Source organism: Elephas maximus, chromosome 1 (assembly GCF_024166365.1).
Source record: "Elephas maximus indicus isolate mEleMax1 chromosome 1, mEleMax1 primary haplotype, whole genome shotgun sequence".
NCBI classification, from domain to species: domain Eukaryota; kingdom Metazoa; phylum Chordata; class Mammalia; order Proboscidea; family Elephantidae; genus Elephas; species Elephas maximus.
The window spans coordinates 188,633,786-188,656,404 of NC_064819.1; the positions used below are offsets into that span (position 1 = coordinate 188,633,786).

At 34.6% G+C, this 22,619-nt stretch overlaps 1 protein-coding gene across 3 annotated transcripts in view; it reads right to left on the reverse strand.

Annotated features, from left to right (window-relative positions):
• TBC1D32 (TBC1 domain family member 32) overlaps window positions 1–22,619 on the reverse strand; it is a 268,104-nt gene that overhangs the window by 214,520 nt on the left and 30,965 nt on the right. For all 3 annotated transcript variants that reach the window (XM_049900015.1, XM_049900007.1, XM_049900000.1), the window contains 9 exons: window positions 16,368–16,436; window positions 13,975–14,100; window positions 11,788–11,866; window positions 11,541–11,644; window positions 11,384–11,445; window positions 10,653–10,797; window positions 8,220–8,279; window positions 3,709–3,799; window positions 226–366 (listed from right to left, as the gene is read on the reverse strand). In XM_049900015.1, the coding sequence (XP_049755972.1) occupies window positions 226–366; window positions 3,709–3,799; window positions 8,220–8,279; window positions 10,653–10,797; window positions 11,384–11,445; window positions 11,541–11,644; window positions 11,788–11,866; window positions 13,975–14,100; window positions 16,368–16,436 (877 nt within the window). The remainder of the gene's footprint in view (window positions 1–225; window positions 367–3,708; window positions 3,800–8,219; window positions 8,280–10,652; window positions 10,798–11,383; window positions 11,446–11,540; window positions 11,645–11,787; window positions 11,867–13,974; window positions 14,101–16,367; window positions 16,437–22,619) is intronic.

The following is a 22,619-nucleotide window of genomic DNA, read 5'->3' on the forward strand; positions in this document are numbered from 1 at the left end:
TTATATACACACTCTATTAAAAATGCCCTATGTCACAGTATCTTTCTAGAAGAATTTTTTGAAAGTATATATCATGTTAATTTTATGTGGTTAGCTCTCATAAAAAAAGTCTACATTGCATGTCTATACAACTTGTACACAATAATAACCTTATTGTGGAACCAGAGCTTAGAAATTCTATGAACATATTATATGAATATACTCATTTCTCCTAAATGCACTTACCTTTTTTATTCTTCAACTTTATGGGAAAGAGCTTTCTGCCTTGTGTGTAGAACAATAACCTTCCTAAAAGGCACAGTGAGTGAATGAAATAAATATATTGTAAATCTTGTCCTGAGTAGTAGAAATTTTTCTGCTTGTTCCCTTAAAACAGAAGTAGACAAGAACATTTACTTTAATGTGGTTATATTTTTACAATACCTGTCTTCATCCCCTTCTGAACATTAAACAAGGTTAACAATTTATAATGGAGACAATGTTGATGGAAATAAAAAGATATATTTATTTATTTTCCTTACAATTACCTATAATCTTTTACACCTAAATCTCTGAAGGGAAAAAAGCCATCACAAAATTTGGCAAGCCTCAGAAAAGTGTAATATGCATGACTGTTCATTCTAAAATAAATACCGTAAGATTGTCAGAGTTACATCATCATCATCAAAAGGGACTTCAAGAGTAAGTTAAGGTGGAGAGAAAATCAACGGAAAATGTTAGTTATTCAGTTCTAATTCAATTTTAATGTAATTTAATTCTACCAATTAAATGCTAATACTTCAAAAGATCATATTTGCAACCATATTTGGAAATGAAATTAGGATATCTAAAATATAAAAAAAATATATAGACACCTTAAAATACATATTCTTCATGAATACATTCATCCACACACTCAAGATTTATTGAGTACCTATTTTCCATTGTTGTTATGCACCGTCGAGTCGATTCTGGCTCATAGCAACCCTACAGGACAGAGCAGAACTGCCCCATAGGGTTTCCATGGAGTGGCTGGTGGATCTGAACTGCCGACCTTTTGGTTAGCAGCCTGAGCTCTTAACCACTTTGTCACCAGGGTTCCACCTATTTTATACAAGACACTAAGCTACTTGCTGGTATGAAGAATCAGTAAGTTTAAGCAGTACAGAGTTTTGCTGAGAGTGATAAAAAATTTGGAAATGGATATAATGTAATTAATGTCACTGAACTGTACATGTAAAATGGTTGAAATATTTTCTTATACATATTTCACCACAATAAAAATTTTAAAAGTTAAAAAAAAAATCATTAAGAAGCACATGAAACTGGGCTTTCAATTCAGAGTACAGCGAATATGGTATGACTAGAACATGGGGAGGGGAAATAGCAGAGATGTGAGCCTAGAGGGTAGAAGGGGGCTGATCATAGAATACTTAACCATAGAAGGAATAGGAATATGGACTTCATTATAGACACAACTGGATAGGTATTAAAGGGTTTTAAGTGGAGAGTAACATAATCAAATATGCACTGTAGAAAATAAACTCTACTGGCAGTGTAAAAGATGGATTGAAGATAGGCATGGTTAGAAACAATGAGACTTGCTTAAAGAAATTGTGAACAAAAGCACCGGTAAAAAGAATGGACAAAGGAGAAGGGTTTTTTAAAAAGGTTAAGGAAATGGAATTGATGCGCCCTATCCAGGGATTACATGTAGGTAGTGAAAGAATGACAGAAGATGAAAATGTTGTCAAAATTCTAACTCAAATATCTGTGTATATGTTGAATTTTTCTTCTGTTTAAATAATCATACAAAAAAAAAAAGGAAGCATAGAAGGAGGAAAAAAATAGTATCACGAAGAAGAAAGAAAGGGTCAATAGAGTCAAATGCTATAAAAAAGTAGAAGTTGATAATGGGAATGTCATAAAGTAAAAGAAAGAGAAGCCACACTTGTGTGTTGAAAAGTGAATAGAAGGTAAAGAAACAGGGTCAGAGAGTATACAGGATACTTAGAAACAGGGTCAGAGAGTAGACAGGATACTTGGAAAGGTAAATAAGGAGCACAGAATCTGCACTTTTTAATATGAAGGACACATGAACGGGTTTAGAGGATTCAGGGGAAGGTACCAATAAAAAGGGAAATGTAATAACTGGCTCTGGAAAAAACAGACGTGAATAGAATCATGAGAATAGATAGACAAATATGAAACAGATAAGATACCTCTTCACTTTAGCATAGAGAAAGAGGGCACTGAAACATGCATATAAAGATACATGTATGCACATGGGAGCAGAAAGTTTGGGGAGTTCATATCTGACAACTTCCGTTTTTCTCAGTGAAGTAGAGAGAATTGGGCAGGAGCAAGGCAGAGGACTTGATGAGACTGGTGAAGGCTTGCCACAGCTGTTATGAAATATCTGAAAGAACTAAGAATATTCGAAAGCAACACAAGGGGAGCAGCTGGGGTTAGAAAATACATATTTGCACTGTCAATCTACATCATAAATTATCTCTGGTGAATTATCTGAGTACCAGAAAAGACAGATGATTGAACTGATCTAAAGTTAGAGAACTTCAGGCAAGAAAATCAGAAAAAGGAAAGAGCAAGAATTTTGAAAGAAATGACAGAAGAATCTGCCATCTTCATTAAATAAGGAAGAAAGTAAAGCCATGAATGGCTAATAGACTAGGAGAGGGGGAAAATACAGATCTAGATATAACCTTTTAATATCAACAAATTAGGAAAAACTATAAATTTGTAATTGAGATAACTTATGTAAATTTATGTATCCTTTTCCTGTCCCTTCTCTTGAAGAATAAATACTGGCTTCTATGACTTCCTCCTCCTACACTAGCTTTTGAAACCTGTTAATTATTGGTCTTTGTCTGTTTTCCTTGCTTTAACTTAGATAAAGAATTCATCCAAGGACAAAGAAAATTATAAGATGTCTTCATACTCTCAAAGAACTTACTATTTGCTTAAAGAAGCAAATATAATAAAGTAAAAGAGAATGATAAAAGAATCAAATCCACATGGCAAGTCATGTGACATAAGCACAAGAGCAATAAAAATTCAGAATAGGTAGAAAAGTCTTGAAAGGTTTAAAATGAAGTCTATTCTTTCACGATAAATAAGATACATATCAGTGTAAAAGATTATGAGTATGGGCAATAGGAGCAGAACTGACAAAGGTGTACAGGCATTGGTATGTAGGAGATTTTGACAGTAAGAAGACTGACTTAATCCATAACTAGAGATGACAATAAATAGAGAGATTAGGGACAGATTATGAAACATTTAGGACATTTTAGCTCAGACTGATGACAAGCAGAGACGAATCCCAGGGTGGGGAGGGGGTGTCCAATAACAAAAATATTTTATGGGATTTTCCTGCCACAGAAATGGAAAGTGGATTAAGGGAATGATATATTAGAGGAGGAAAGAATGGGCAGTATATGATTACAGTATACCAGACTAGAACATACACCCTAGCATGAACTGAAGAACTAAATATAGACAAGAATCAGTACGATTACACATTAAATTCAAAAGTAGGTCTATTATATATAATTACCACTATGGTGTGTCTTTGAAATTTGTGAAAAATACCTTGTATCATTAACAAAGGTGATCTAATTTACCATGCTAACTACTATTAAAAATAAGCTATTTTAATAACAAAATTTATCATTTTTAAAAGTATATAATAAAGAAAATAACATTTACCATAATGCTTTGACTGTCTCAAAATTTCATCAGCTTTCACGGTCTCACACAATTCAAAGTACTGAACACACTGCTGAACTGCTGTAGTTATCTGATAAAATAATAATACCTTATTAATTCCAGAAATTTGTAGCCTACAAATCCAAGTATTAAAAGAAATTATCCAAGGCCATAAAAATGCTTTGCAAAAATATTTAAGAAAAATATTTAATATACTTAAAATAGTACCTTTCCAAGCCACTAAAGCTCAGTCTCCCCAATTACATTTTAACTATGACAACATTCTAGAGAACACTGTGAAAATATTTGTGGGCTAAAAAATATAATCTTACTATAATGTTATTGTGAAATAGAAAGAGGCATATTACTTTAGAGTGAAAGATGCAAAAACTCTCCCAGCTGCATTGTTTTGGCGTCTTTGTTCCCACTCAGCCAGCAAAATTTCAACTATATATGGTCATGTCTAAATGTTACTGAGGGAGGCAGTGCCCAAGAGGCAGGAGCAGCTAGGGCCCAAGTAGAGAGAAGGATCAAGCTTTACATGGGAGAAAGTGAAGACTGTGTGGAGAGAAACCAGTTCATAATTGTGGTGTCAAGGAACTGATGAATTTCCCAATCTCATTTATTTTTATGACCTCAGTTATATGCACAAAAGAGTTAACATACAGACCTGAAGACTGCTATCCTTAGAAAGCCCTGCTTGCTAGGTTGGCCCTTGGCTGGTATTTGAGAACTTAGATTTCAGGAGTTCCACCATTCCCAGAAGAGGTAAGAAAGGGTCACTAATGCTAAAAGTGTTTGTTTAAACAATGTGGTTTATTCTGAATACCTGTTTTTCTTCCGGGAGTCTATAATTTTGCTGTGTGCTAGGCAGAGGGTGTCCACATGAGCAGCCCCCAATAAAAATTTTGGGCACTGAGTCCCTAATGATCTTTCCTGGTCGACAGTATCTCACAGGTGTTGTCACAACTCATTGCTGGAAGAACTAAGCATATCCTGTGTAACTCCTCTAGGAGAGGGTTTCTGGAAGCTTGAACCTGGTTTCCTCCAGACTTCACCCCCATAAACCTTGGTCCTTTGCTGATTTTGCTTTGTATACTTTTATGTAATAAGCCATAGCACAAATGTATGCTATGTCCTGTCAGTCCTCCCAAGAAAATCATCAAATCTGGGGGTGGACTAAGGGACCCCCTCCTGTATTCAAATGTCTTGTTTAAATCAAACTTTAGAGATCCAGACCATAATAGGAACCTGCCTCCTGGAGATCTGCACCTCAAACTCGGTATGACCAAACTTAAAGTCATTATCTTTTCCAGTCGATGTATCCCTCCTCATACGTTACTCATCTCAGTAAAAGACATTAATTACTCAACTACCTGAGCCCTCACCCACCCCTCCATTCAAAAGTCAAGTTCTCTAAACGTGACATTCTAAATACAGTACTCCTGGATCCAGCCATTTATTTCCATTCCCACTGTCACAGACTTAATTCATGCATCCATCAAATTTTACTTGGTGTACTGCACAGCTTCTCAATCATCATTTTGCTTCAACAATTCTCCCCTATCTTCACATAGCACTTTCAAACCATTCTCTAAACTTTCTAAAGCCTTAAATAATTGTGGTACTTCAGTACTTAGAAGCTCATCAATGGCTCACCATAGCCTTCAAATAAAGTCCAACTCTTAAATAGGACATATTACATACGAAATATCTTTATAATCTGACATCAGTCTGTATTATTCCTCTTATCCTCCAGATGTATATATTCACAAACACATACACATATAGTAAATATAGATCCCACTATATTTACTGTTAATGCCACTACCACAGTATGTCATATCCCTCAGAGTAAACTTTTACAATTATCTAAAAAATAAGAGGGATGACAAATTGGTAATAACTCAGAAAAAAAATAGAATAGTTTTGTCTTAATGTAAAATTATCCCATTGTAAGAGATTATGAATAAAAATGGTAAAAAATAAACTTGAGGGTATGCAGTTAATTAGAGAAAGCTTAAGGAGAAGTGAAATCTGTCTTGGTTTAAGAAGACCACTCAACTAGTGCAGATTTTTAAAAACTTTAAATCCTTTCTATGTCCAAAAAAAAACCTCCACACTTAAAAGACAGGGATTCACTTTGCAAATGAAACTGCCAGGTAGGATACATTGCTAAAAGGTATGCTTCCCCCGACAAAAAAACTGGAAATTCCTAAAAATTATCCTTTACATGTGCAAATTATAGCCAATCTAGACATTAGAATACCTACTTAATGTATGATTCAAGAAAAAAAAAAACTTAGCTACAGTCTCAGAATCCCTATGGCAAAAGACTCCATGGTTAACGCAAATGTAAATTGGCTGTTCTAGAATCTGGTCCTTTACCAAAAACCAACCCGGCTCAAGTGGCTAAACTTGTGGCTGTTTCTAGGGCATGTCAATTTATTAAAAAATAAAATGTTAAATATAGACAGTAATAGCCAAATTGCTTAGAACTGGTTTATGCCTTTGCAATACTACAAAGAGGTCCCTTGATTTGCTCAGGTATCTCTATAAAAGTTGACAGCACATACGTGAATTATTTGATATCTTCATGCTACCCACAGAAAATGTCATAAAGAGAAAAAACAGAACTGCATTACTGAATACAACTGCCACTAACCACAATTAATTAAAATTGAATAAAGTTAAAAATTTAGTTCCTCAGTCACACAAGTCACATTTCAAGTACTTTGTAGTTACATGAGTCTATGGGCTCCATCGTCACAGAAATTTCTACTGGACAGCACTGCTGAGAAGCTAGAGGAAATGCTTTAGCAAGTAATCTAACACAGCAATTTTTAACAGGCTGCCATGACTAAAGTCCTAACACAAGGACCTCTCATAGAACAGAAAGACAAATCAATGGAGTGGTCCAAGGTTTTCACCACAGTTGCACAAAATTGACCCTCAATTCAGAAAAGTAACAACAGAAATGAAGAGACCTTGCACCCGTTTTCCCAATGTTTCTTTTCAAAAGTGAGGCCAAGTTTATTTTTAAAATAAATATATGATAAATCACCTTTCAATATTCTGTAAATTCAGACTGACATTGAGGATCATGGAAAGTTGAAGTTGGAATCTCTAGCAAGTTTGACCTACTATGTACATAAGATAAAATATATGACCAAACATAATATTTTGAAGAGGCTTATAATAAAGTAACTCCATTTCCATTGCTGAAACATTGATTATAGTGTAAGTTAACTTTTCAAAAAAAGAAACAGATTTTAAGATTTAACCTAAAAGAAGCATATTTGAAATAGTTCCACTGGCGCTTCTGTGATAGCAACAGTTACTTATCATATGTTAAGTCAAGCCATGGGAAAAACTCATCCTGTTCTTTTTCCCAGTCACTTTCTTAACTCTAGCAAGATCAGTCTATGTTCATACTGCAGCAAAGGAAAAAAAAAAAAAAAACCTTTAAAATAGGAATGGGAAAGAAATGAGATGTGGAAATACTTTATTTCAATTCAATTTCTCTAAACAGTTTTAAACACCTACTACCTCCACAAATAAATCCTCATGCTATTATTCAATGTTTTTCTCTTTTTCTACTCAATTCTTTCAATTCTCAAACACAAAGCTATTACTGTTCTCCTTTCATTTTCTGTACTGCGGCACTCATCCAAAAATTCACAATTCCAAGAATCTTTCCCCACACCTGACTTCTAAAGTTAAGATTCTATCTAACTACATAAATATATTTGTTGTCTCAAAGTTATATTACTGTAGCTTCTTAAAAGTTTTAATAAATTTCATGCTTTTTCATGTTTATCAAGTATTATTTCTTAGATTTGCTAATATCTTTTCAATTTCTTTCAGAGCCTTACACATTGTTCCCTTAGTAGTAAGTAATAAACGTGATTTTGCTAGTAAGCTTTACAGTATTAGGCTATACTTGTAACTCCAGACAATTTTCACAAATGTAAAAGAATTTATAATTCAGAGTTTTTTCATGCAACTTTCATTCAAAAACATGGGCATATTTCACGGAACTAACTCCTCTATTAGCATCTGATCTGGATCAGATTACTTAAAAAATATGGCTCCTCTCAAATTAGCCCATTATTTATAACATTCCCATTTACCATGTGCTTATATTTTTCCTGGTGGCACAGTGGTTAAAAGCTTGGCTGCTAACTAAAAGGTCAGAAGTTCGAATCCACCAGCCGCTCCTTGGAAACCATATAGGGGCAGTTCTACTCTGTCCTACAGGGTAGCTGTGAGTCAGAATCTACTGGACAGCAATGGGTTTTATGTAGTTTCTAACTATGAATCTGACTGCATTTTAAGTCTCTACTTTTATCCTTTTATGTTTCACACGATGATAGTTTAAAGATCACATAAAAGGGGGATTACTTCGTTATACAATACTCATTATCACTCAGCTTTACATATTCACCTTATTATATCGCAAATCTTTTGTGATATAATTTCTTAACACAGGACCAGAAGTACAGACTTACCAGAGATTTGTATTTCTTTTCAAGAAGTCTTAGTAGTGTAGTTCTACTGTAATATGCATGCTAAAATTAGGGAGAAAATGGCATTTGGTTTAATATTCAAGCTATACCATTCAAAATCTATTTTTCCTAATCATTTCCAATAACTACATCATTAATTACACAATAACAGAGTTTTAAATTATTATACTCAGTGTCAAACAGGTTTTTCTATGTGCACTGGATTAGAACCATAGCAATCACAAGAATGCAAATCATATCAAGAAACTTGTGGGTCATTTAGCGATGGCCCTGTAGAAAAACATTCTATCCTTCAACTGTGTCCAATTTCCATGCTAAACTATTTTAAAACAAGCACTAAAAAAGCTTACCTGACTACCAGTGTATGACAGTGTATGCCCAAAGGAAAATGCGGAAATGGAAAAAATAACACAACCCTTATGCTGAAGAGAAAAGACTGTGTTACGTGTACAGAAATTTGTCAAGGTTTAAAATGCTCCAAAAGGACAATATTCTAGTATTTTTCTGCCAATCATATTTGAAATTTGTTTCAAAATGCCAAAAAAAAGATTTTCTAATTCTTTCCTTGGAACTGCATATAAATGCGATTAAAACATGTCTTTTATGCATGATACCAAGCCGGGGGGAAATATATATAAATACTGTTCACCTGAATTATGTCAGATATCATAGTGTTCAATGTAGTGCTTTCATTTTACTCATGAAAAAAACTATTAAATAGGATGACACACAGAAAATTTCTATTAGAATTCCGAAGAATGGTCTTTAAATTCATTAAGTAGTATTTTGGTTAACTGAGGATTAAGCAAAAACCTATGTGTTTTAACCCTTGCAGCTTAAAACATTTCCAAAATCCATTACTCCCTTCTTCAGTTTAACAAGAGGAATATGTCAGTTTACATTTAAACTAGTTTTAATATTGACAATATCTGAAAAGGAATCCTGAGAGCACCTCCTGCCTTATACCAGAGTCAGCAAAGTGGCCCTCAGGCTGATTTTGCCAAATATAGTTTCACTGGAATACAGTCATGCCCAGTCATTTACATAGTATTTATTAGCACTTTTAAGCTACAAACGAAGGTTAAATAGTTGTAACAGAGATGTATGGCCCACAGAGACAGAACTATTTACCATCCGGCCCTTTACATGACAGTGTGTCGACCCCGCCTCAGCCTCAGAGAGTGCAGCAGGATGTGATGGATTGGCAGCAGTACTAGAACACATTCGAGGAGCTGACTGTTTTCAGAATTTTGTATTGAGTTTTCTTGTGATCTGTCTCATTCTCTTAAAAGTCAAGTACCATCAATAAAAATGTTTAGTGAAAAAAGTTATTTACAATTAGTAAAGTATGATTTCACCAGACCTGAACAGATAAATTTTAAAATACATAAAGTAACTATAAATACATAAAACAAAATCTTAAGAGTCACTGTCCCTATTTTGTAGAATTAGATTTAATTTTATTTGTGCTTCTATATCTTGCATATTTTCCATAATAATGATACTTTTTTTTAATGGCACAAATTGGTAATCAAGAAAAAATGAATAAGAAAAAGTCAAGTGACAGATATGTGGGAAAAAAGGGTTCAGGTTAAATTAATTCAAGTAAATTCAGCACACATTTACCAAACACATACTATAAAGCCAAGTAACGGCTAAACCATGAACAGAATTGTGTTCCAGTTAACTGGCATTCATTACACAGTTAACAAAGGGGACAAATACCAGCTAGACAACGATCAAATTGTGCTGAACAGTAAATGAGCATGCAGCTGATTTTCACATCAAGTAATAGCTCCAACCTCTCCATTCTCCACTGCATCGAATACCTAATGCCCAGTAGACAGGTAGAAAGAGATGGACATGTGAGAACACAAGCCACTGCCGTTACCACTGCCGGACTCAGACGTCTCTTACTCAACAGTGGATGAAGGAGGTGACAGTATAAGAATCTGTCTATAATAATATGAGTTTTAGTTCCAGGACAAAGGTAAGCTCTGTAGGAAACTGCCACCAATCACGGATTGAACACATCCCCCAGACTGTAGGTTCAGGAGGAGGCATTTTCAAACACATTTCCTAAGCCAGAGACAAACAAGCATTGAATCCATATGTTCTAATACATCTACCTATTAGATTTTAAGCTTATAAACTAAAGAAAATTGGGTTTTGGATAGGTCATTCAGCAAATTGCCATCTAAAATTCTATTCTGACTCTGTCATTTACTATGTAAATAGTATATAGTAAATTGGGCAACCTAAGGGCAACCTTAGCCTCTCTGTGCTTCAGTTGGTGCATTGTAAAATGAGGAGTAAATAATGCCACTTAATGCTTTTTTTTTTTTTTTTTGCTATGTACTGAAAGGTATAAAACATATTCTATTTAAAAAAAAAAAAAAATTTATTTTTCCTTACCATCCACTTTTTGAACCACACAGCCTTGGCATCGACTAATGCAAGAAAGTAAATTGGATCCAAAATCTTTCGCGAGACAAGGTGGCTTTGATCATGTTTAACTGATAGCAACGACAGAGTACTTTCCACAATTTCCTCCATATACCTTAAAGTTTGGAAAAGAAATGATTTTAAAAACAACCCAACATATTACATATAGTACAAGCGATGTATTGATGTATTTTATATTTGTATAATGATCAAGTTATACATAATCTTTGAAAACAATTTTTTTTTTTCAGTAAATGGCAAAGGCAGAAATCATGCTCAATGTTTTTCTACTTTAAAAACATACGTTCTTTCTATTATATCACTGGCTCTTCAAATTAAACTTTCCTTTTTAGACTCACAGATGCTCTTACAACCTCATTAAAATTTTTAGAGTAGAAAGGAGAAAGTTTAAAGAACATTTAAGAAACTCGTCTAAAGGAGTAAAGACCAGTGAAAGAACCTGAGGCTGCAACACCTGTTTCTTACCTTGCAGTGATAAATAAATGCTATAAAACAATACTTGTATAGAGCCATTCACATAACTATGTACAAAACAAGAAAGCTAAAGAAAATAAACTTTACTAATCCCTTCCTAATCATGTCAATCAAATAAGATCCTCTCTACTCAGTCTTTCTCTCTGAAATGTATGTGGGCAGAGACACACCTATGTTTCATGCTGTCATAAATTAAAAGGACTTACTTCTCTGGATGACGAATCCAGAAAGATGGAACCTCTTTCTGATACTCATTTAGAAGACGAACCTACAGTAAGGCCGTGAGCAACAGGTTTTAAGAAATTAGAATTCTTAAATATAGAACTATTCACATAAAAATAAAAGCATTAGAACAAATGGTACCTTTTTAAGTAAACGGATCACATGAGGGTTAGTTACATCTACACCAGCCGAAAGAGTAGGAACATGATTTTCTCTAGAAAGAAAGTATAATTCCAAATGTTTAGCTGAAAAAAAAAAGTAAAATATAATATAAAACTATCGTTCTATTCAAAGTGCTTTCTAAAAAAAAGTTGTATTCCCTATTCACTTTTTCTTAAATACATATAAAAGAGAAAAAACGCTGTAATAAATGATTTAATAAACATACCTAAGCTTGCGTAAATTTCTTTAGTCATGTGTAACGGTGAAAGCGTAAATGTCTGTGCATAGAATTTTAAAATCCGGTCCTATGAAAGTGAAACAAAAGATTTGCATCTAAGATTTTTATAAGAATAGAAAAGAGATCAAAAAAACATCTTTTACACAGTAAAATACTTAGAAAAGAAGTCATTCAGAAACCTGAGTAGGAATATACCTATAAAAAAGGGCACATTCTTGAGTCAGACTGCAAAAAATAAAACTGACCAAAACTAATAGTAAATCTGTTAACAGCAATACATTATTGTAATATTTGCTATTAGTAAGTACTGACATTGAAAGAGAAGAAGGTAAGGTTTAGATAAAGAAAGTTACAATGTAAAGGGGTCAATAAACAAAGGAATAAAGAAGACAGTACTGAATTAAAAAAAAAACATTCCAAATCCAAGGTTGGTTTATGTTTTAATTGCTTACATGGGTAGTTTCGGTAATCAGATATTTAGGACTCTCTAATATTGCCAATTCCCAAGAAAATATTATAAAATTGAGTATTTTGAAAATTTTATATTATTAAAACCTAAAGTATAAATTATCACAAAGTAAATGAATTAAATAACATATAAAGTGGAACAGTGCCTGGTAATAGATGGTTTTGAAAAATGGTAGCTAATATTATTTCGTTTTCATTATGCTAACTTTAACAGTGCAGTGAAATTAATCCTAATAGTGAGCTCCTACTTAGAGCTTTCGTTAGAGAGTCTTGAAAATGTTAAAATTGATCCTGCAATACCTTTTTCTCCCTTGAAGTGGCTGGATCACTGAGTTTTTACAGAGGTCTGCAGCACCCTCTGGTGTTTGTAAAGTTGAACTGCATCTAAGTGTTAGGTAATTAAATACCTATTTGCCCTGGGGCGCAGTGGTCAAGTGGTGGGCTACTAACTGAAAGATAGGCAGTTCGAACCTATCAGCCGCTCTGTGGGAGCAGTTCTACTGGGGCAGTTCTACCCTGTCACTACGAATCGGAATCAACTCGACTCCAATGCGCTTGATTTTTGTTTTTTTAACCCTCATAAAAATAATGAATAGTGGTTCCCAAATTACCAGTATAATTATAACTTCATTGATGGCAGAGTGTAATTTTAAACAGACACATGTATTAAAGTACTTTATATTTCTCTATATTTGTTTACTGTCTGTGGAGTCTACTAGGATATAGGTTCCACGAGGGCATCATGACGTATCAGTTATGAAAAAAAGACAAAAAAAAAAAAAAAAAAAACCCATTGCCCTCAAGTCGATTCCGACTCACAGTGACCCTAAAGGACAGAGTAGAACTGCCCCACAGAGTTTCCAAGGAGCACCTGGTGGATACGAACTGCTGACCTTTTGGTTAGCAGCTGTAGCACTTAACCACTACACCACCAGGGTTTCCTGAAAAAAAGACAGAACCTCTAAAAAACATTAAATTTGTATTTAAAATGTGATGCTCAGATGTAGTTTTCATTTTTTTACTCACATTATAGGCACTATCTTTAGAATTACAGAAATTCCAATATATGCTTACCTCTCATCAAACAGTAACTATTCCTGAGGTCACATGCAAATCAGTTTTTACATAAATCAATCATATATTTGACAGCAACAGGCTTTTCTTCCCCACAATTTTATAATTTTAGGGATTTTCTATATTTCCCTTATGATTCACCTCAAATTATCTTCTAAACTCTTAGCTTTATAGTTTTCCAGCTTCTCTTTTTAAGCATCTAAGCAATCTTTAAATAATGTACTAGGAAAATGTTTTCAAACTCGTTAGAATGAATACTAATTTATTATTTTTAAGTTCAAGTTTTCATATATCATAAATCCTTTTTTAACTTTTTAAAAATTCTTTTACAATGTTTTTTCTTAATTTAAAAACAATGATGCAACTACTTGGCTATTCCTTAACTTGATAAAATGTACAAGGTAACAGATAGTCTACTATTATTTGGCAATAAAATACGATATTGACCATACTTTGAACCTAATCATGAAATAATAAATTAATTCATTTAAGGAAAATTCTGACAATTCAAGAGCTGAAACCAAAATTGCACAAATATTTGAGCTACTATTAAGAGAAAACTATCAAATTTCATTTACTTCTAGAATGGTAGGACATAAATTATTTTAATATTTCTACAACCACTGTTCTTACACTAAACACAGGATCAGGATCTGCAAGAGATACTGTCAGTTTTTCACAGAGAGTGGTCCAATTTTCACAGTTCAGAACATCAGATGGAGGGGCTGAACATAATGTTTGCAAAGCTTCATATCGCACCTAAAATGTTTTAAAAGACTTTTATTAATACTCAGCCAGTAGAATAATACCAATCCTACAATATTTAATAAACTATTTAAAGGCAGAGTCTGGATACTTGTTTTAAAGGGTCTCATTTCTCTTTCGAATGAGTCTCTTTTAAGAGTCTCAAAAAGTTTTACAAGAAATCAGATGCCTTTTATAAAACAACTCTTGAGAACTCATTTTTTAAACCAAGTGCTAGGCACAGAAAAAAAGGAAGGAAAAAACCAGGTTGCTATATGTGTAAAATAAAAATTAAAACACTAAATGTATTAGGAGATTCTAGGATGGATATCTAAATAGAAAAGAAGGCTGGTGGTTTAATCTGAATCATCAGGGCAACACTTCCCAATAGCCTTGCTCCACACAAAGAGATGCCCACTCTAGTAGGCGCCCAAAGGAGTTCCCACACATTGAAGGGCTTAATTTTAAAAAGCTATCCAGATGCCACTACTGAAGCATTCCTATTCCAGTATATACGAACAATTTTCGAAAAACAATTAATTTGAACTTGTTTTTGCATCTATACCATATTTTCTGACCTTCTAACCGCTAATGTAGAATAAAAAATCATTCAGCAATGGGATGCTAAATTGAATTTCTGTGTTTTTCTGTTTTCACAGAAAGCATACCACTTAATCATTCTCAGAACCCAATCAAAATTCATTCAAAACAATGTGACCCAGGGGACAGGAGTAGAGAATATTTCCACTCCGATTATGAACAGAGCAAAGCTTCTCCCCTACTCACTTACAACTAGTGAGTAATAACACACTGATTCCAACCTATCCTTCAAAAGCTGGTTATTTCTCAGCTGAAACAACTGAAGCCTAGTGATGAAGCCAGTGAAGAGTCAGAGACAAGGGGTAAGACCTCAGGAAAATGAACACTGAAATATGGTATCAACTTTCAGGTGAAAAAGACAGAAAATACACATTTAGCTGAAAATGTCTATACATTCTGACAGGAAAACTCCTGAATACAACTTTATTTGTGGTGGGGGTCGGGGGAATACAGAGAGAGTTTTAAAAATTAGGAAATCATTGACAATGTTAAATAATTTCTCTTTATCAGATGGTTTTAGGACAAGATTCTATTAAGAACTTACTAATTTCAGAAGCAGAATAAAAGTATTCTGAACAAGTATAGACTCCTAAGCATTCTACTTAATCTGAAGACAATAAAATTGTTATCACAGAAGTCCCATTTCCAGTATTCTTTGAAAGATTATCAATTATTTACCGAAAACCCACAAAATAAATCAGAATGGAGAATGCTGAGAGGAAAAAAAAAATTCTTCACTATGACTTTTCTTAGAAAATTTCAAGAAGAGTAAATCATAGCTTCATTTAGTTGAGTCTCTGGGTGGAGCAAACAGTTAAGTTCTCAGCTACTAACTAAAGGGCTGGATGTTCAAATCCACCCAGAATGCCTCCGAAGAAAGGAGAAAGGCCTGGTGATATACTTTCAAAAATCACAGCCATTGAAAACTCTATGGAGCACAGTTCTACCCTAAAATAAAAGGGGTCACCATGAGTCAGAATCAACTCAGTGGGTTTTTCATTTAATCATTTAGTTTAAAACGAAAAGTTCAGTGAAAACAATAATTTATTTCAAAAATTGAGGGCAAATAGCAAGATATAAACAAAAGGTCTTAGGTACTTCAAAAATCCTATCATAGATTCCTTTTCAGATTGGCTTTCAAATACAATAAGACTTCATAAACGGTAATTTGTATAATTTTTAAAAATATAAACACAATTCAATAAAATTGCTTTATTAAGATTTTTTATAATAAATGAAAATATATATCAAAATTACTTATATTTTCTAGAAGAAAAAAACCCTATACATGAAGGTCTTGGTTTTTTTGTTTTTTGTTATTTTTCCCCCCCCAAAGAAATCAATAAACTAAAATATCACATTAAAAGCATCAATTACAGAGTAGTTTTGGGGACAGTTGCCCATAACTTCATCCCTTCAAAATTAAAAGTAGAAATAAAAATTTCATCTTACAAACTATAACAAAGCATGATAATTCTCTAAGGGAAGCCTTCCTCTCTCTGTGACCTTTAATATGAAGACTAGAAAGTCTACCAGGAATATCATTCTAGGATTGTCCATAATAATAATAATAATAAAAAGCCTATTCTCTGGAGAAACAGTCCAGCTGCTTCTGATTGTAATCTAGTATATTATAAATATATATTATCTGACTGAACTTGACAGCTATACTTTAAACTTACCTCTTTAGGTTGCCCAGGATCCAACTGATCTAAAATCAATTGTATTTTTCCTTGACAAAATTTGTAACTCTGTAACACAATTGGCAGAACATTCATTAATTTGGTAGATTTTAGAAGTATTGCTATACATGATTTTTTAATATAATTCCAAGCACAAAATGCATTCTGAAGAGGAGAAAGGGGGCGATCTATCTTGATTTGGCAGCGAACTTACAATGTTTGTTTCCCAAGGTATTTAAATTGGAACTGAATGTCCCAGTAGAACAGTGTACCTTCAAACTATTATTATTTGCTAAGCAACTGCAATATGCAGACTATTACAAGACTCAAAAGATACAAAGCCAAAATATTCTGAACCCAGAAAATGTGAGATGAATGGAACAGAAAGATAAAACAAACAACATAAACAAGTGGAAGGGCACTGATAGTACCCTAGGCATAGTTACAGTGCCGTTTGAATTTCTTTGTTCCTTTTCATTCCTGTATTTTTCCTTAGCCTTTCTCTATGCCTATTCTTTGGTAAAAAATTCCTTGAGTGAAAAAGTGTAAGTAGATCATAAGCTATTTTGGAGAAGAACAGAGTCTTTTTCTCCCAAAAGCAATTTAAATATACAAAATACCTTTAAAATCATATAAATATAAAAAAGTAGCAATAACATTAGCTGTCATTTATTTAAGTATCTATTATATAACAAGACCTATACGTTTTCAACAAGCCTTGGTGGTGCAGTGGGTAAGCACTTGTTTGCTAACTGAAAGGTTGGCAGTTCGAACCTACCAGCTGCTCATCGGGAGAAAGATGTGGCAATATGCTTCCGTAAAGATTACAGCCTTGGAAACCCTATATGGAAGTTCTACCCTGTCCTATAGGGTTGCTATGAGTCGTAATCGACTCAACAGCAATGGGTTTGGTTTGCATATTCTATACTCTTAATTCACAATGACTGAAATATGAACACCAAAGAGGTTAAATAACTCCTCCAAGCCACACAGCTACGAGAACTCAGATTCTCATCCATGTAAAAGACCCTCTTCTCCTCACTATCTTTACTCTTTCCTGAGGTGTTCTCATCTAGTTTTTTGACTTCAAATATATCATGATGCCTCATAAATTTATATCAGCATTAGATCTCCAGAGTTACATATCTAATTATCCTCTTAACAGTGTCACTTGCATGTTTAATAGGCATCTCAAACTTAACATGTCCAAAACAGAATTCTTGACTTTTATTCCAAACACATTCCTCCCTCAGACTTTCTCATCTGGTAAATGGCACTACTATCCATCCCGATTTTGACTTACGTCAAAAATAGAAGTCAATCTTGACTTCTCTCATTTCCTACATCTAATCCATCATTAAGTCTTGCAAAACAACTTCCAAGGTTCACATATCTTAAACTCAGTTACTCATCACCACTTCCCTGCTAAAACCCTAGCCAGAGGCACTGTCACTTCTAATCTAGACTAATAAAATTCATCCTAACTGGTCTCCTGATTCTACTCTTATCCCATCCTATCCCAGTCAACCATCCATTCTATAGCAACAATGAGACTGAGTTTCTTAAAATTATAACTCAAATCCTTTCACTTCCTTACTTAAACCCCACAAAAGATATCCTACTTTATTCAGAATAAAATATAAACTCCTTACTTACACGATCCAGCCTCTGCTTCTCTCACTAACTCTCTCTCTTGCCACTCTTCCCTCTGCCCTCCAGGCTCCAGTCACGCTGGCCTTCTTTCCATCCATCAAAGATGACATGCTCACTGCAGGCCAAGAGCCTTTGGCCCTGCCTTTGTTCCTTCCTGGCAGTGCTCCTCCTCTAGAATTTTGTATGGCTTCCCTCTTGTCACTCAGGACTCACCTCAAAAACCCCCTCAAAAAACATTCCCTAACCCATGGGGTCACCTTAAAGGCTGCCTATGTTATAGTAAGGTCTCTTTTTATGTTGTTACTATGTTTCAGTGGATGAACATAAATTGCCATAGCAACTAACTACAATAACTTACTTAATTAGAGCATGCAGCTAATATGTGTACAATTTAATATATATTTAATAGATTTTCAGTTGCTGTATTTCTTAGATTGAAAAGCCCTGAAGATGGGAGCAGTGTCCCATCGATATGTGTTGCTAACTTGATTTGTAAAGGAACACATATATGTTCTGTTGGTGATAATAAAAGTGTTTATATCAACAGAGCCAGATACTTACTTCCAAAAGGAAACTTTTATAAAAAACATATTTACATGGGTGAAAATGAAAACAAAGCAAATAATTTCTAAGCAAACTAGAAGAGGAAAAGAGAAGGAAATAGAACAGGTTGATAGGCTAAGATGTATTTGATCCTCTTATATAATCATATGGATCCTAACTGAAGGGTCTTTTCACGCTAAAATAGGATTTAGATACACTTCTGTCAGGCGAATTTTTACCTAAAGACTACAGACATGAGATACATTCTGTAAGGTTTTACAAAGGTAACAAACTCAATTACTTTATTACAACATACGCTGAAGAACTTGTCACGTTATTACCACATTTTAAAAGCAAAAACAAATCACCCTCAACATTAATTTACCCTTGAAAGCTCTTCTAAATATTTTAAATGTTTGGTTTGTAAATTGCATAAACCATCGAACATATGACCAGTTAAAGAACGATAGTTATTGTTGATGCTGAAACAATACTGCTATAGGAAATAAAAAGGAAAAATAAACAAATATTGAACCTAATAAGACTTTAGGCTTTAACATGCCTAACCACACAATGATTTCTATTCTAGTCTTAAAAAAAAAAAAAATTCACCCAACAGTGATGACAACAATGACAGCAAACACTTATGTAAGTGCTTATCATGTACCAACTACTGTTCAAAATGCTTTACATACATTAAATCCACGAAGCAGCCCTATAAGGTAGGGTTTATTATTATCTCCACTTTTGTTGTTGTCAGGTACCATCGAGTCAATTTCAACTCATGGTGACCCCATGTGACATAATTCCATAGGGTTTTCCAGGCTGTACTCTTTATGGGAGCAGATTGCCAGGTCTTTCTCCCCAAAATTGAGGCATAGCGTAGTTAAGAAACCAAAATCCACAGCTCATCGACGGCAAAGCCAAAAAGCCAGAGATTACTTCAGACTAGTTTGTTTTGAGATACAGAATGAATTAGCCTCATTTAGAATGTCCTTTTCAAATCATAGTGCATCTAAAAGTTTTTATATTATGCACCCACCCTTCATTAAGCCTTAAGTATGGAACAAAGTCACTATTTCAAAACAAAAACATGAGGTTTAAAGACATTTCCAAATGCTAAGCTAATTTTTTTCTTAATTTCCTAGATGTTTCAATTATGTTGTAACAAAAGAGAACTTTTGTACTTTTCATAAAAAAAAAAATGCTACTTTGAGAAGTAATAAAAATCTATTAACATTCTGAAGTTAAAAAAAAAACTTTAGGTATTCATCAAAAAAATATAGCACTGTTAATGAAGAAATTGATTTTCTGATGTCAAATTATCTACTCAAGGATTATTAAAAGAAAGAAGCAGGCAAGCAAAAATAAGCTCAAACCTGCCCCTCCTCCATTCTAACTCTAGGCAGCTGCACTATCAATATTACTGCATTCTTTTTTTTTTTTAATATCAGCTACCTTTCCCCCCACTTCTGCATTTTTAAGATTTTAGGCTCCAATCTTTCTCTTCTTATGAAACAAATATTAAGAATGATCAAACCTTATCAGTTGGAGGTAGCTAGAGATAGATGAACTTCAGAAATACAGGTAGGCCTGTGACTATTCATTGTTCTCACTGAAAAAAAAAAAAAAACAAACCTATTGCCATTGAGTCAACTCTGACTCAAACCGAGCCTACAGGACAGAGTAGAACTGCCCCATAGAGTTTCCAAGGAGTGCCTGGCGGATTCGAACTCCTGACCTTTTGGATAGCAGCGGTAGCATTGATACTACTGAAAAAGAGGTGAGGATCTGGAAAGGTTCATCCCTAAGCAATGTGTGAAATATTCAAAAGCAGAATTCCTCACCAGAAAGAGCTCTGAAGATTTTAGGATAGGCTAGAAATTGAATGCAGCATTAGGATTGGTAGAAGAATCATTAATGAACTGCAATATGCAGATGATACTACCTTGCTTGCTGAAAGCAAAGAGGACTTGAAGCACTTACTGATGAAGATCAAGACTATAGCCCTCAGTATGGATTACACGTCGACGAAGAAAACAATAATCCTCATAACACGGCCAATAAGCAACACCATGATAAATGGAGTAAAGATTGACATTGTCAAGGATTTCATTTTACTTGGATCCACAATCAACGCCCATGGAAGCAGCAGGCAGGAAATCAAACAACAAATTGCACTGGGCAAATATGCTGCAAAAGACCTTTTTAAAGTGTTACGGAAAAAAAAACAAAGATATCACTTTGAGGACTAAGGTGTGTCTGACCCAAGCCACAGTATTTTCAATTACCTCAGGCAGGCGAAAATTGGACAATGAATAAGGAAGATGGAAGAAAAATTGATGCCTTTGAATTATGGTGTTGGCAAAGAATATTGAATATACCATGGACTGCCAGAAGAATGAACAAATCTGTCTTGGAAGAAACACAGCCAGAGTGCTGTGTGAAGCGAGGATAGCGAGACTTCATCTCACATACTTTGGACATGTTATCAGGAGGGACCAGTCCTGGAGAAGGACATTATGCTTGGTAAAGTAGAGGGTCAGCAAAAAAGAGGAAGACCCTCAACAAAATGGGTTGACATAGTGGCTGCAACAATGGGCTCAAGCATAACAACAATTATGAGGATGACACAGGATTGGGCAGTATCTTGTTCTGTTGTACTTGTTGTTGTTGTTACCTGCTGTTGAGTTGGTTCCAACTCATAGCGACCCTATGCACAACAGAACGAAACACCGCCCAGTCCTGAGCCATCTTTACAATCATTGTTATACTTGAGCTCACTCTTGCACCCACTGTGTCAATCCCCCTCGTTGATGGTCTTCCTCTTTTCTGCTGACCCCGTAATCTGCCAAGCATGATCTCCTTCTCCAGGGACTGATATTTCTCTGACAACATGTCCAAAGTATGTAAGACACAGTCTCACCACCCTTGCTTCTAAGGAGCATTCTGGTTGTACTCCTTCTAAGACAGATTTGTTTGTTCTTTTGGCAGCCCATGGTATGTTCAATATTCTTCACCAACACCACAATTCACCATCAATTCTTCTTCGGTCTTCCTTATTCATTGTCCAGCTTTCACATGCATATGATGCAACTGAAAATACCATGACTTGGGTCAGGCACACCCTAGTCTTCAAGGTGACATCTTCGGCTCGGACACTTTGAAGAGGTCCTTTGAAGCAGATTTACCCAATGCAATGTGTCTTTTGATTTCTTGACTGCTGCTTCCACGGCTGTTGATTGTGGATCCAAGTAAAATGAAATCCTTGACAACTTCAATCTTTTCTCCATTTATCATGATGTTGCTCACTGGTCCAGTTGTGAGGATTTTTGTTTTCTTTATGTTGAGGTGCAATCCATACTGAAGGCTGTGGTCTTTGATCTTCATTAGTAAGTGCTTCAAGTCCTCTTCACTCTCAGCAAGCAGGGTTGTGTCATCTGCATAACGTAGGTTGTTAATGAGTCTTCCTCCAATCCTGATGCCCCGTTCTTCATATAGTCCGGCTTCTCGTATTATTTGCTCAGCATATAGATTGAATAGGTATGGTGAAAGCATACAACCCTGACACACACCTTTCCTGACCTTAAACCAATCAGTATCCCCTTATTCTGTTCGACCAACTGCCTCTTGATCTATATAAAGGTTCCTCATAAGCACAATTAAGTGTTCTGGAATTCCCATTCTTCTTAATGTTATCCGTAATTTGTTACGATCCACACAGTCGAATGCCTTTGCATAGTCAATAAAACACAGGTAAACATTCTTCTGGTATGCTCTGCTTTCAGCCAGGATCCATCTGACATCAGCAATGATACCCCAGTTCCACATCCTCTTCTGAAACCGGCCTCAATTTCTGGCAGTTCCCTGTCAATATACTGCTGCAGCCATTTTTGAATGATCTTCAGCAAAATTGTGCATGTGTGTGATATTAACGATTAAAAAAAAAAAAAATTTTTTTTTTTTTTTATTGTTCTATAATTTCCACAATCTGTTGGATCACCTTTCTTGGGAATAGGCATAAATATGGATCTCTTGCAGTCAGTTGGCCAGGAA